General features: G+C 34.1%; 1 protein-coding gene and 1 pseudogene across 1 annotated transcript; one reads left to right on the forward strand and one right to left on the reverse strand.

Moving 5' to 3' along the window:
• Positions 1–707: 707 nt before the first annotated feature.
• LOC130049420 (ATP-dependent DNA helicase RecQ-like) lies at positions 708–1,966 on the forward strand. The gene is made up of 2 exons (XM_056146926.1): positions 708–891; positions 1,486–1,966. Exons 1-2 carry the CDS (start codon positions 828–830, stop codon positions 1,953–1,955), a joined length of 534 nt encoding a protein of 177 aa, XP_056002901.1. The 5' UTR covers positions 708–827; the 3' UTR covers positions 1,956–1,966.
• A 319-nt stretch (positions 1,967–2,285) lies between these two features.
• On the reverse strand, positions 2,286–5,443 carry LOC130049605 (uncharacterized; annotated as a pseudogene).
• Between the last annotated feature and the right edge of the window lie 8,768 nt (positions 5,444–14,211).

Below are 14,211 nucleotides of genomic sequence, written 5' to 3' on the forward strand. Positions count from 1 at the left end.
GTTTATATTTCTCAACTGATTCGATATGCAAGAGCTTGTTCTGGGTATAGTCAGTTTTTAAATCGAGGTAAGCTGCTGACAAACAAGTTGATGTTACAGGGATTTCAACAGTCTCGATTGAAGTCAGCATTTCGCAAATTCTATGGTCGTTATAACGATCTAGTTCGTCAATACAACCTCGCATTGGGTCAAATGCTGTCTGACGTGTTTCATACCGATTGTTAAGCCGTTCTTGGCACACTGATTTTGACTGCGGATGGCTCCGTTTGCCTGATCGGGATATGAGGCTCACGGCGGGTATGACCGGTCAACAGGGGATGCTTACTCCTCCTAGGCACCTGATCCCACCTCTGGTGTGTCCAGGGGTCCGTGTTTGCCCAACTATCTATTTTGTATTGCTTGTAGGAGTTGTGAGATTGATCACTGTTCGTTATCTTCACCTTGCATTGATACTGTAGTCGCATCTGTAACCTTAGTGACACTTCACTGTCTCAATTTTTAGTCTCACTACCAGGAACTTTCACTGTACATGTACCTGAATATTTTAATGCGAGTTTGAATCACACTACTGACTCTAAAACATTACTTTTTGCAAAATAAAATTTAGTTCAATATTACAAACTTATAGCCTCTTTTCCGTTATTTTTGTGCCTTGTTTGTTTAAAAAATAAAAATAAAAAAAGTCTACCTCTTTATACATAACTTATAACGAACATAGTAGTGGTATTTAATTATGATCAATACTTATTAAGGTAAATTCACAAATCATTGAGGAGTTAAAGAACAATGACAGAGTGAAAGTTGTCTTGGCCACCATTGCGCTTGGAATGGGAGCTGACCTGCAAAATGTGAAACGCATTATTCATGCTGGACCGCCAACCAGTCCAGAAGGTAAACTATTTACTCAAAAATCTCAAACAAACAATTTGTGATACATACAATTCTTCTAAAAGGAATACTTTTACCCTTCTTGACATTCATTTTTTCAGCTGAACATGCAATAATTTTACCCAGATGTGTATTTATGATCCCTTTAGCATCTGCTGGTTGACAGACCAAATGTTGTTTAATAAATATCTCTAGATAGCTTGAGAGACATTAAACTTGTTACACTGGCATATCCTAAAAAGTAGATGACCCCTATTGATATAGAGGTCACAAGGTCAAAGTACTCCTGACATAGGAAATATTGTCTGCTTAATATCTTATGAATCCTTATTGTGACATACATGATTCAACTTGGTACACTGGTACCTCCTAAAAATTAGATGACCCTTGTTGGTTTTCAGATCACAATATTGAAGATCATCAATCTAATTACTGATAGACTTTTAAATTTAAAGTTGATAATTTTCAATATTGCCACATGGGAGGGAGAGCATACATGTTTCTAAAACATATCTTGTTTTTCAATATGTTCTTTTGAATAATGACAAATTTAGAAAGAATAAGTTTATTTCATTGATCACCTTTATTTTTGTACAGTGTACGTACAAGAGGTTGGACATGCTGGAAGAGATGGCCAAGCACCAGAAGCTGTTTTATACTTCAATAACTCTGATCTTGCAGAGAAACTTGTCGAAAACAGCACGATCGAGTTTGTTCGGTTAAAGTCATGCAGGAGACAGTACCTATCTACATACTTTGATGCACCCATTGAAAGTGTCAATAACTGTTGTGATGTGTGTAGCAATGACAGATCAAATATCCGTGGTTTTAAGGTTCCCTCACTGGAACAAAGACATCATGTGAGACTCTCTCTTCAAACATATGTAAATGCTGACTCTTCAGGAGAGTTAGCATTTCTTTTGTCTGAGGAAAAGCTACAGACAATTGTTGATTGTTTTGAGTACATCAGAGATGAGACATCTCTTTCATCATTGTTAAATGCAAATGTACCCGAGGCGGTTTCTAATTCTCTTTTTTCTATCTTATCATTGTTTCAAAATTCTTAAACTTATTCTGTTCGACATTGATGGATTGATATATTGTGACTTTTAATACCAATGTAAGTTCTACTTTTTTGTAATTCCACGGACTTAATAATAATTTCAGGTTTTGATATTACATGTATACTTAATAGTGCACTTGCAACATCAGTCTCATCAACTGATTAGCAAATTCCTGAATTCATGCATTTTACAAAGTTTCAATATGCGTAAATTTTGCTTTCATCACAAGTACTTGATTGGTGTACAATAAGCAGTGTGAAAGGTGATTACTGCTAAATAAAATATGATTACAATTTGAATGTGCAATTGTCAAGAAAGTACTTACTAAGTAGCCTACTTCCCAAAGTCATAGTCCAGGATGCTCTGATGATGTTGCACCCAAGCCTTGTATTTTTCAGCATCAACAGAAAAAGGAAGAGGACTAGTTAGTCCTTTGAAAAATTCAAAAGATCTTCCAGGTGTATGTTTAAATGGATGAACTTCACAAATATCTTGCATCATTTTCAATTCATCATCTTTAGTACTTTTCAATTTGTGTCGATGAGAACGTAAAATGACATTTGTGTCCGTGTCATATTGATGAGAGATGGCATCCATTCCAGCTAATGCTTTTGACCTTTGCATGATGATTCCGGGTGTTTTGTTGGAGCCCAGGCTTTTAAGCATATATTTGGTCTTTCGGACCATATGCTCCATATGTAGGTCTGCAGGGATGGATGAGTCTAGTATCCCCTGTGTATTCACAAACAGACCGTGAATGGACTGATATGAGGTCTGTAGGCTATATGATGACCGGTGAAAGCACAGAAAACGCAAAATTTCCAATGCATACTTTGAATTATTGTTTACTGTTTTGAACATCATCATCATGCATTTCAGAACTGTCATCAACCTGGCTCTATCAGGAGTTTTACAAACTTCCTGAAATTCTAGAAACATTAGTCCCAATTCCATTACCAGAACTCCATAGTTGTACATATTATCTCCATTATTCTGACTCCTTACAGTTTGTTGATTTGATAATGGGATATGGATTTGAATCTGTGTCCCATCTGGTAACTTCAAATTTAAAGTTTGCTGATGTTTTTAGAATATGTATTCATCCAGGAAATTTGCAAGGACATCATCCTGCCATTTTTTAAGTTCTGAGGGGTCTGATGGAGGTTTATGTTTTGTTAATGGTGAGGCCATGTCTTGCATACCAAAATATTCCATGAGAGCAGCAGCAATATAAGATTTTACAAAGCTGACTATAAAGTCGTCATCATAATGATTTTTGACGTCTTCGTGTACAGATGGCCTATTTATCTTGATTTTCTCTCCATTTAATGTTCCATTTTCAAATCCTTTTTTTTTGTTTTTGTTAAAAGGTATTTTGAACATCAAGTCCAGAAAGTTCATGGAGGTATGAAAAAGCTTAAATGATATCGGGTAGAGATTCTCGAATCTTTCTTTGGCTGTATATGCACCACTTCGAAGAGTTTTAGCACCTGAAAATCTCTCGCGTGTTAATTGATCACCATCAATTTGTATGGAATTGAAGCTGATTTCTGATTTTTCATTTATTTTTGTAACAAACTCCTGATAAGAGTCCAAAATTTTGACCACGTCTGTGTAGTATTGCTCATTTAGAGGTTGAACAGGGAGGAGAATTGACCCATTTTTCTTTTGAATGATGTCAGGGTATTCAGGTCTGAAATCAGTAGCAGTGAGAAAAGACAATGCTGGAATAAGTTCCTGGGCTACTTTAGCTATGTGACAGGAATAATTTGTTTTCAAAGCAGCAATATCAGAATCAGAGGGTAATATATGTGTCATGTTAAGCTCTCTTACTGGTCCTTGAGAGGCATCTGAGTATTGTTTAAATTCACAATTTTGAATTACAGCACATGATGCAAACCAGTGATATTGTTGATTGTTCTTGTTATTGATGCGCTGAAACTTTTTCCCAACTTGAAAATTTACATTATCACCTATGAGACGATACCTTTTCCCATCTTTTAGCTCACCAAGAATGTTATCATAACAGCAATCACCAACTTCCTCTATGACCCTGAGTAATGTTGAGTATGAGCTTGTTATGCCAACTTCCTCTATGACCCTGAGTAATGTTGAGTATGAGCTTGTTATGCCAATGGGTTCCAATCGATCAAATACCTATTCAAAGAAAAGATTTTTTTCATATCAAACCTGCATAGATGAACATTGTATAATAATTCTTACATGTTTCACTGCATGAATAATTTGTTTGTTTATTTCATTGTATATAATCTTTTTGTTTATTTAATTGTATACATAATCACAGAGGGTATATATATATTCAAAGTCCAAAAGGACTTTTTATAAATTATGTTCATAAATATATGTCACTGCATTTTCAAAGTTTTACTTGATTTGCTCCAGGCTGACACCAACACATGTAACTACTTGAAAAATAAAACACAAAACAAATGAAATCAAATGATAGTCATTATATAACTGTCATGATAACTGAGAAATGGAAAAAGTTGAAAGAGAAAAAAAGAGAAAATTAAGGTAAGAAATACAGATAAGGAGTTCATAATTCATGGAGACTTCGCCAAGTAATATACACTGCTTTTGACCAGTGGTGGGATGCGAACGCACAAGTCTCCATGAGACTGAGTGAAGATTTATTGAGTATAGAGTAAGTTTATGTGGAGTTTGTGAGTTAAACAAGTTCAGATAGACACATTTTACCATTTAACCCTTTATATAATTTGGCTGCACTTTTTTGGCACGCTGTTTTTGGCTATATTTAGCTCTAAAACTTCATAGTTATTTCGGATTTCAAAGATTTCGGTTGAGCATCACTGAAGAGATATTATTTGTCGAAATGTGCATATGGTGCATCAAAATTGGTACCGTATAAGTTTTACATTTAATGAAACGAGCTGCATACTGTACACTTACCAGACTTGTATATTCACAAATGATCAAAACTATGATAGTCATTTGTAACAAATATTACTTGAACATTTTACCTTTTCATGTGTCTGTTCATCTTTTAAAACAATAGCCAACATTCTCTGGACTAAACTCAACTTGTGGTAACGTTCCTGCATCAATATGCCGTATATCAACCCCAGTTTTGGCACCAAGTTTTCTGGAAGACACTCTGTTGTCACCTTGTTTCTGGACATTACAGCAAGCAACATATTTGTTAGAGAAGGCTGACTATTGACCATTTCACTGACAACATCTGTCCACTTAAATGACTGTAGATCTTCAAAAGTTTTTCTGAACAAAACTGACTTATTATTTGTCATCTGAGCTGCATCCGAATCAATGCCATCTTTGAAGATTTTGTCAATCACATTTCTTGTTTGTTTGATTTCCATTATTTTATTTGCAATGTCATTGGCATTACCATGCAAAATTGTATCTAGAAGATCAGCTCTGTCTTGGCAGCTAATACTGTGATCCATTTGATCAATGGGATAAGTTGAATTCCTTAATATAATAATGTGCATTTGATTAACACTGTGTCTCAGTGGTTACAAATTATATTCAAAACCAATTGTACCTTCATCCTTCTTACCCACAAAACTTCCTTTGAACCAGAGGTATAATATACCTTAATCAGTATCAAGATTGAAAATACAACTAATAACTGGGGTGTTTCTAGAAATGTGTGATAATATGATGTTAGTAAATACTCTAGTATAATGAAACATTGTACAAGGATATACGCAAAAGCATTACCTTTACATGCTGCTTGTATAATAAACAAGAGGCCCACAGAAGTTTTTCAAATAATAAAGACAATCATCACTATAATAATTTTGGCTCCATCCTTGAACCAAACCCTTACCCACTAGGATCATAAAATTTACAATTTTGGTAAAGGACTACTTACTCCCTCTAAACATCTATTTAGTTTCAACTTAGCATCAATAGCATTAAAGAAGATATTATTTGATATATACATTATTATATACCAAGTTTGGCCCCACTCAGAGTTAGAACCTCTACCCTGGGGATGATAAAATTTACATTTTTGATAGAGGCCTTCCAGTTCTACATCACTATGCATTTAGTTTTTTTTTTTAGCAAGTGAGGTTCTAGAGAGGATTTTTGAAAATTTGTCAATTTTGGGCAGTTATGCCCTGCACCTTGGACCCCAGGGGTGCAGGAGTCCTGCAATTTACAATCTATGTCCCACTTGTCCCAAAGATGCTTCATACCAAATTTGAAAAGAATTGGACTGGTAGTTATCAAGAAGAATTTTAAGTTAAAAATGTTCAATTGTTAACACAACAAATTGCAATATAGATCATCTGAGTTTACTCATATGACCTAAAAAAAAAAGAAGAATTGGAATGGAAGTTATCAAGAGGTTAAAATGCTCCATGATTGTTAAAACAAGACGGATGATGATGGATGAAGACCAATTGCAATAGCCTAATAAATGTATAATAAATTTAGTTTTCAATATATATAGGAAGGTATGATCTAAGCGAATTACTTATTTTATATTTACATTCTATCTTTTATTTTTATAGAATTCCCAGCCATTACATATGTAAAATAGACAATATTTTATACTATTAGATGCATTGTTAACATTTGCAGTGCAGTCATGAGGAAATAGCTATCATTGCAATTTCTAAAGATATCGAAGGAACTGTAAATGATAGATATTGAATTTTCATACATCAAAACTGGAATTTCAGGAAGTGTAAAGGTAGATTTGGTGTGGCTGCAGATTGTTGGTGTGTGGATGTAGACGGACTTTACAGATGGTGGATCTTCTGTCATTTCCATGAATAAGGACTTGTTCCTCTGGAATTGTTGTCTACATGAATCTCCTTTGAATTAAATAAATTTGATAACAAAACATTGAAAAATAACATTGCATTACTCTCTAATTGTCAACAGTAAATCTCCTCAAATACAAATTGTGAAGAATGTTTTGAGTGAAGCCACACAAACATACAAGATGTGTGTGTGTGAAAGATTAATGCACCCATATGATAAAAAAATTGAAAATGTCCAAGGTTAATTTTTTTCAAAAGTAGGTCAAACCCCAAGGTTAAGGCCATGATGTAAAAAAAAAATTGCAACCCAAAGAAAGATCTAGTCAAAGGAAATCCCTCATCAATTGTTCAAAAATGATGCCCAGAGTTTTTAAAAGGTTTTGTATGTGTATATGTATGTATGCATATATATGTGTATTTATGTTTATATTGTTTATATATATATATATATATATATATATATATATATATATATATATATATATATATATATATATATATATATCCAAATTGTGTTTTTAAAAAAATCACAGTGTCCGATATAAAATATTAAAAGAAATAAAATAAACAGTACACAAAGTTAAAGATTTAACGCAAGCGCTCTCATTTTATAATCCTCAGGCGTTACATTTTAAAATAGTTTTGAAATGGTCTGACGTCATAAAGGCGTCCTAACATTTCACGTACATAACGACGTCATAAACGAATGAAGGGAAAAGGTTTTTACGTTAAGCATATTTTGACGTCATAGATAATAACAGTAAACATATTTCACAGTAAGCTATTGAGAGCCGGTTTTAAAGTCTTAATAAAGTGTCTTTCTTTTTCTCGTCGGGAAATAGTATTTTCTGTATACAGTTTATAAAACGGAAATACACTGAATTGTCCGTGGCCACACACATCAATATGTTCACTAACTTTAATTTTTCTGTATTCGGGTGCTGAAATGTGTTGTTTATGAACTCGTATACGAGTTCGCAGAGTAGTTCCATTTTCACAGCTGTGGAAAACATTATATCGGTGAAACTGGAACTACTCTGCGAACTCGTATACGAGTTCATAAACAACACATTTCAGCACCCGAATACAGAAAAATTAAAGTTAGTGAACATATTGATGTATGTGGCCACGTAAAAACCTTTTCCCTTCATTCGTTTATGACGTCGTTATGTACGTGAAATGTTAGGACGCCTTTATGACGTCAGACCATTTCAAAACTATTTTAAAATGTAACGCCTGAGGATTATAAAATGAAAGCGCTTGCGTTAAATTTTTAACTTTGTGTACTGTTTATTCTATTTCTTTTAATATATATATATATATATATATATATATATATATATATATATATTGTGTTCCACTTCCATTCTGACCTTGATATATATAGTCTGTGCCTGCTGCCCAATCCTATTCATTTTTTAATAAAATATTGTTTAAATAAATGGTTTTGTGAACAGGCAGACAAACCAAAAGCAATATACGGCAAATTTTTCTCTAACTATATCCTTTGTTACTGTGACAAAAATTTCAAACGTCTTATTCATCATGTACTTGACACTTGTACATTATTTTTAAAACAACAGACTATTTAGTACATATGTCATGTATCTGTTCTTGAACAACCATGAACTTCTGAAAGATAACTGGCACAGTTCTGTCAAAACTCCTCAGAGTTTATAAGAGGTACTCCACCATTGATGGAAACATAATTCCTCAATGAAGCCCTTTCTTCTTTGGTCCATTGTTGTTTTCGTACATTTTCGTTGCCAAACTATAATAGCAGTATTCATTATAAAGTGCATTATTTATCAAATTCATATAATATTGTATGATCAGATCAAAGACATGAATTTACATTATATGTATCTATTATCTAATTGTAAAATTCACATATAGTGATTGAGATAACATTCTTATTCCTCAAATACCTTCTGTGGCTGCTGTGGAGTTGCTCCAGTAGGGGTACCACGTGACCTTTTTACAGACTGACATGTCCTTACAGGAGACTTACTCATTGAATAATTATGGAAGGAAATGAAGGATGGATACCCCTAGAAAATCAGTTCAGCATATAAATTCAAGAGCTTTTAAATTGCTTTACTGTATGCATAACAATGACATATGAACCAAATTGAAATAGTACTGAGGTGAACTCTGAATATAACACAAAAGTTGACAACTGATTCAAAACTAACTTCGAACTAGTGGGTATTGTTTAAAAACCCAGATGTCTCCCCTTCAAAGTTTCATTGTCTAATAACCGGAGCAACAATAATGAGTGCAAGCGTCTTAATGTCTGCTTTTCAAGGAATGGATGAAGGTAAACAAAAATTGGTACAGTACATCTTGTCTTAAATCTGCCTTCCACGTAAGTTTGAAAACTTAATGTCAAAGGGTTCTCAGGTTATGGTCTGGACTATACTTTGATGTAAAAGAGTGACCTTGACAATGTAAGTTGGTCAAGGTCAAAAATTGTTGGTGATGTGCACCCCCTCCTCAATATTACCTTTCCATATTACAAGTTTGCAGTCTTGATGTCAAACAAATCTTAGTTATGAAATCATCAAGTTTTTTTTAAACATGACATTGAATGAAGAAAAGGGTCAAGGTCAAAAATATTGGTACAGTACATCTTGTCTTAATGTCTGCTTTCCATGTTGTAAGTTTGAAATCCTAATGTCAAAGGGTTCTCAGGTTATAGTCTTGACTATACTTTGATGTAAAAGAGTGACCTTGAATGAAAAAATGAGTCAAGGTCAAAGATTTTGGTACAGTACATCTTGTCTTAATATCTGCTTTCTAAGTTGTAAGTTTGAAATCTTAATGTCAAATAGTTCTCAGGTTATAGTCTTGATGTAAAAGAGTGACCTTGACACTGTAAGTGGATGAAGGTCAAAAATGTTTGTAGTGTGCACCCCTCTTCCATAAAACCTCTCAATATTCCAAGTTTAAATTTTTAATGTCAAACGGCTGTCAAGTCAGCTTTTGGCCTGGACTATATTTTGACATAAAAAAATTGACCTTGACTTTATAAATGGGTCAAGGTTAAAAAATTTGGTAGAATTCCCCCTTTTCTCATTCCCCCTTCTCACATTCTAATTTTGAAGTCTTAATATTAAGTCAAAGCGTTCTAAAGTTTTGGTCAATTAATGTTTTTTCTTAATTTGACCTTGAATGAGGAAAGGGGTCAAGGTAAAAAAAATTGGTGCACTCTTCCAAATAATCTCTCCATATTCCAAGTTTCAAGTTTTAATGTCAAACGGTTGTCAAGTCAGCTTTTGGTATGGACTATATTTTGACAAAAAATTGACCTTGACTTTATAAATAGGTAAAGGTCAAATATTTTGGTGTAATTCCCCCTTTCCTCATTCCCCCTTCTCATATTCTAAGTTTGAAGTCTTAATGTCAAAAGGTTCTAAAGTTATGGTTTATTCATGTTTTTCTTAATTTGACCTTGAATGAAGAAAGGGGTCAAAGTCAAAAATGTTGGTGGAATTTCCCCTTTCCTCACTCCCCCTTCACATATTCTAAGTTTGAAGTCTTAATGTCAAAGGGTTCAAAAGTTATGGTCTATTCATGTTTTTCTTAATTTGACCTTGAATGAAGAAAGGGATCAAGGTCAAAAATGTTGGTGCATTGCAACTTGTATCTATGTCCTCTTCCCACGTTCCAAGTTTGAAATCGTAATGTCAAAGGGTTCTCAGCTATTGGCCTGGACTATATGTTGTCGTAAAAGATTGACCTTGACTTTATAAGTGGGTCAAGGTCAAAAATATTAGAGGCGGACACCCTTCCTCTAAACCATCTCTTTATGTTCCAAATTTAAAGTCTTCAAGTCAAAGGGTTCTCTAGTTAGGGCCCGGGAAAATTTGGTTGAAGAAGAAGAATAAGAATAACTAGTAATCCTAATTGTTCGCGAACAATTAGAGGGCTTTCCACCTACAATGATTTGAAAAAAGATATTTAAGAATATTTAAGATGATGTACGAAACTCAAAACGACCTTGAAAATTTAGATAATAAGTTTCACGATGATCTTGACCTTTGACCTTGACCTCATTTTGAAGGTCAAAGGTCATTGCTCTTAATGCAAGTGATCCCATGTCTCTATCTATATTAATGTAAAAGCTATCAGCTTAAAAATGTTAATCAAGACATTCAGGGGCAATAATTTGTTTAGGGGTTTTCGGTTACTTTCGGTTAGTTTCTCAATGCTAAAAATCCTTTGAAAGACCTTTAAAATGGAAACAAAATAATTTTGATGATGACCTTGACCTTTGACCTTGACATCATTTTGAAGGTCAAAGGTCATCGATCTTAAAGCAAGTGGTCCCATGTCTCTATCTATATTAATATAAAAGTTATAGGCTTAGATAATGATATTGGAGACTTTCAGGGGCAATAACTATGCTTAAGGGTTTTTGTATCCCTTTGATTATTTTTTCTTTGCAAGAGGGTTTTACTGTGAATTCATTAGCGAAGGTTTCGTGTCTCTATGACTTTCCGTTAAGTAGGAGTAGTGATAACAAGGTTTTCGACGCGAGTCTCCGAAATTCACAGAAGGGTCAAAGTTCAAAGTTGTAATGCATACTATCAAAACCAATCAAGAAGTCAATACTTACCCATATAATATTTCAACGCTATCTTAAGCAGGAAAGAGAGTATAAAAAGTGCTATTCTTTCCTCTTTTCTGATGACCTTGACCTAATTTTCAAGGTCAAAGGTCACCGATCCTATTCCAGTTGGTCCCATGTCTCTACGACAAACCGTGCTCAAGTTCGACAGGTTTTACGAATAAATCACAAAACATAAAAAGGCATTAACTCCCCTTAAGGGACACCGAATCCCTTCATTTTAAATTCTTCGCTTCTACGAATTACCCTCTATGTTTTAGAAAAGGTTTCATCCTCCTATCATTTACGGTTACAAAGTAGAAGTGCTAACAATGATTTCTGCGAAAGGTCAAATAACTCCGTAAGGGGTCAAAGTTCAATTACGCAGGGTGAACTGTATTCGTTTCTCAAGAAGTACTATATGATGGACTATAAAGTTTTTCGATAAGTCTTAAGACGAAGATTTTTTTTGACGGCAGGAAAATAATAATAATAATAACTAGTGATCCTAATTGTTCGCGAACAATTAGAGGGCTTTCCACCTACAATGATTTAAAAAAAGATATTTAAGAATATTTAAGATGATGTACGAATCTCAAAATGACCAAGAAAATTTAATTAATAATTTTCACGATGACCTTGACCTTAGACCTTGACCTCATTTTGAAGGTCAAAGGTCATCGCTCTTAATGCAAGTGATCCCATGTCTCTATCTATATTAATATAAAAGCTATAAGCTTAAAAAATGTTAATCAAGACATTCAGGGGCAATAATTTGTTTAGGGGTTTTCGGTTACTTTCGGTTAGTTTCTCAATGCTAAATATCCTTTGAAAGACTTTTAAAATGGAAAAAAAAAAATTTTGATGATGACCTTGACCTTTGACCTTCACATCATTTTGAAGGTCAAAGGTCATCGATCTCAAAGCAAGTGGTCCCATGTCTCTATCTATATTAATATAAAAGTCATAGGCTTAGATAATGATATTGGAGACTTTCAGGGGCAATAACTATGCTTAAGGGTTTTTGTATCCCTTTGATTATTTTTTCTTTGCAAGAGGGTTTTACTGTGAATTCATTAGCGAAGGTTTCGTGTCTCTATGACTTTCCGTTAAGTAGGAGTAGTGATAACAAGGTTTTCGACGCGAGTCTCCGAAATTCACAGAAGGGTCAAAGTTCAAAGTTGTAATGCATACTATCAAAACCAATCAAGAAGTCAATACTTACCCATATAATATTTCAACGCTATCTTAAGCAGGAAAGAGAGTATAAAAAGTGCTATTCTTTCCTCTTTTCTGATGACCTTGACCTAATTTTCAAGGTCAAAGGTCACCGATCCTATTCCAGTTGGTCCCATGTCTCTACGACAAACCGTGCTCAAGTTCGACAGGTTTTACGAATAAATCACAAAACATAAAAAGGCATTAACTCCCCTTAAGGGACACCGAATCCCTTCATTTTAAATTCTTCGCTTCTACGAATTACCCTCTATGTTTTAGAAAAGGTTTCATCCTCCTATCATTTACGGTTACAAAGTAGAAGTGCTAACAATGATTTCTGCGAAAGGTCAAATAACTCCGTAAGGGGTCAAAGTTCAATTACGCAGGGTGAACTGTATTCGTTTCTCAAGAAGTACTATATGATGGACTATAAAGTTTTTCGATAAGTCTTAAGACGAAGATTTTTTTTGACGGCAGGAAAATAATAATAATAATAACTAGTGATCCTAATTGTTCGCGAACAATTAGAGGGCTTTCCACCTACAATGATTTAAAAAAAGATATTTAAGAATATTTAAGATGATGTACGAATCTCAAAATGACCAAGAAAATTTAATTAATAATTTTCACGATGACCTTGACCTTAGACCTTGACCTCATTTTGAAGGTCAAAGGTCATCGCTCTTAATGCAAGTGATCCCATGTCTCTATCTATATTAATATAAAAGCTATAAGCTTAAAAAATGTTAATCAAGACATTCAGGGGCAATAATTTGTTTAGGGGTTTTCGGTTACTTTCGGTTAGTTTCTCAATGCTAAATATCCTTTGAAAGACTTTTAAAATGGAAAAAAAAAAATTTTGATGATGACCTTGACCTTTGACCTTCACATCATTTTGAAGGTCAAAGGTCATCGATCTCAAAGCAAGTGGTCCCATGTCTCTATCTATATTAATATAAAAGTCATAGGCTTAGATAATGATATTGGAGACTTTCAGGGGCAATAACTATGCTTAAGGGTTTTTGTATCCCTTTGATTATTTTTTCTTTGCAAGAGGGTTTTACTGTGAATTCATTAGCGAAGGTTTCGTGTCTCTATGACTTTCCGTTAAGTAGGAGTAGCGATAACAAGGTTTTCGACGCGAGTCTCCGAAATTCACAGAAGGGTCAAAGTTCAAAGTTGTAATGCATACTATCAAAACCAATCAAGAAGTCAATACTTACCCATATAATATTTCAACGCTATCTTAAGCAGGAAAGAGAGTATAAAAAGTGCTATTTTTTCCTCTTTTCTATTGACCTTGACCTTTGACCTTGACCTAATTTTCAAGGTCAAAGGTCACCGATCCTATTCCAGTTGGTCCCATGTCTCTACAACAAACCGTTCTCAAGCTCGACATGTTTTACGAATAAATCGCAAAACATAGAGAGGCATTAACTCCCCATAGGGGACACCGAATCCCTTCATTTTAAAGTCTTCGCTTCTACTAATTACCCTCTATGTTTTAGAAAAGGTTTCATCCTCCTATCATTTACGGTTACAAAGTAGAAGTGCTAACAATGATTTCTACGAAAGGTCAAATAACTCCGTAAGGGGTCAAAGTTCAATTACGCAGGGTAAACTGTATTCGTTTCTCAAGAAGTACTATATG

Source organism: Ostrea edulis, chromosome 8, assembly GCF_947568905.1.
Source record: "Ostrea edulis chromosome 8, xbOstEdul1.1, whole genome shotgun sequence".
Classification (NCBI taxonomy): Eukaryota; Metazoa; Mollusca; class Bivalvia; order Ostreida; family Ostreidae; genus Ostrea; species Ostrea edulis.

What these genes read in the sequence shown, in the direction of transcription:
- LOC130049420 (XM_056146926.1), top strand. Translation starts at nt 828, where the DNA reads ATGGGAGCTGACCTGCAAAATGTGAAACGCATTATTCATGCTGGACCG. An exon ending in ACCGCCAACCAGTCCAGAAG is followed by an intron (nt 892 to 1,485) that starts GTAAACTATTTA and finishes ATTTTTGTACAG; the next exon opens with TGTACGTACAAGAGGTTGGA.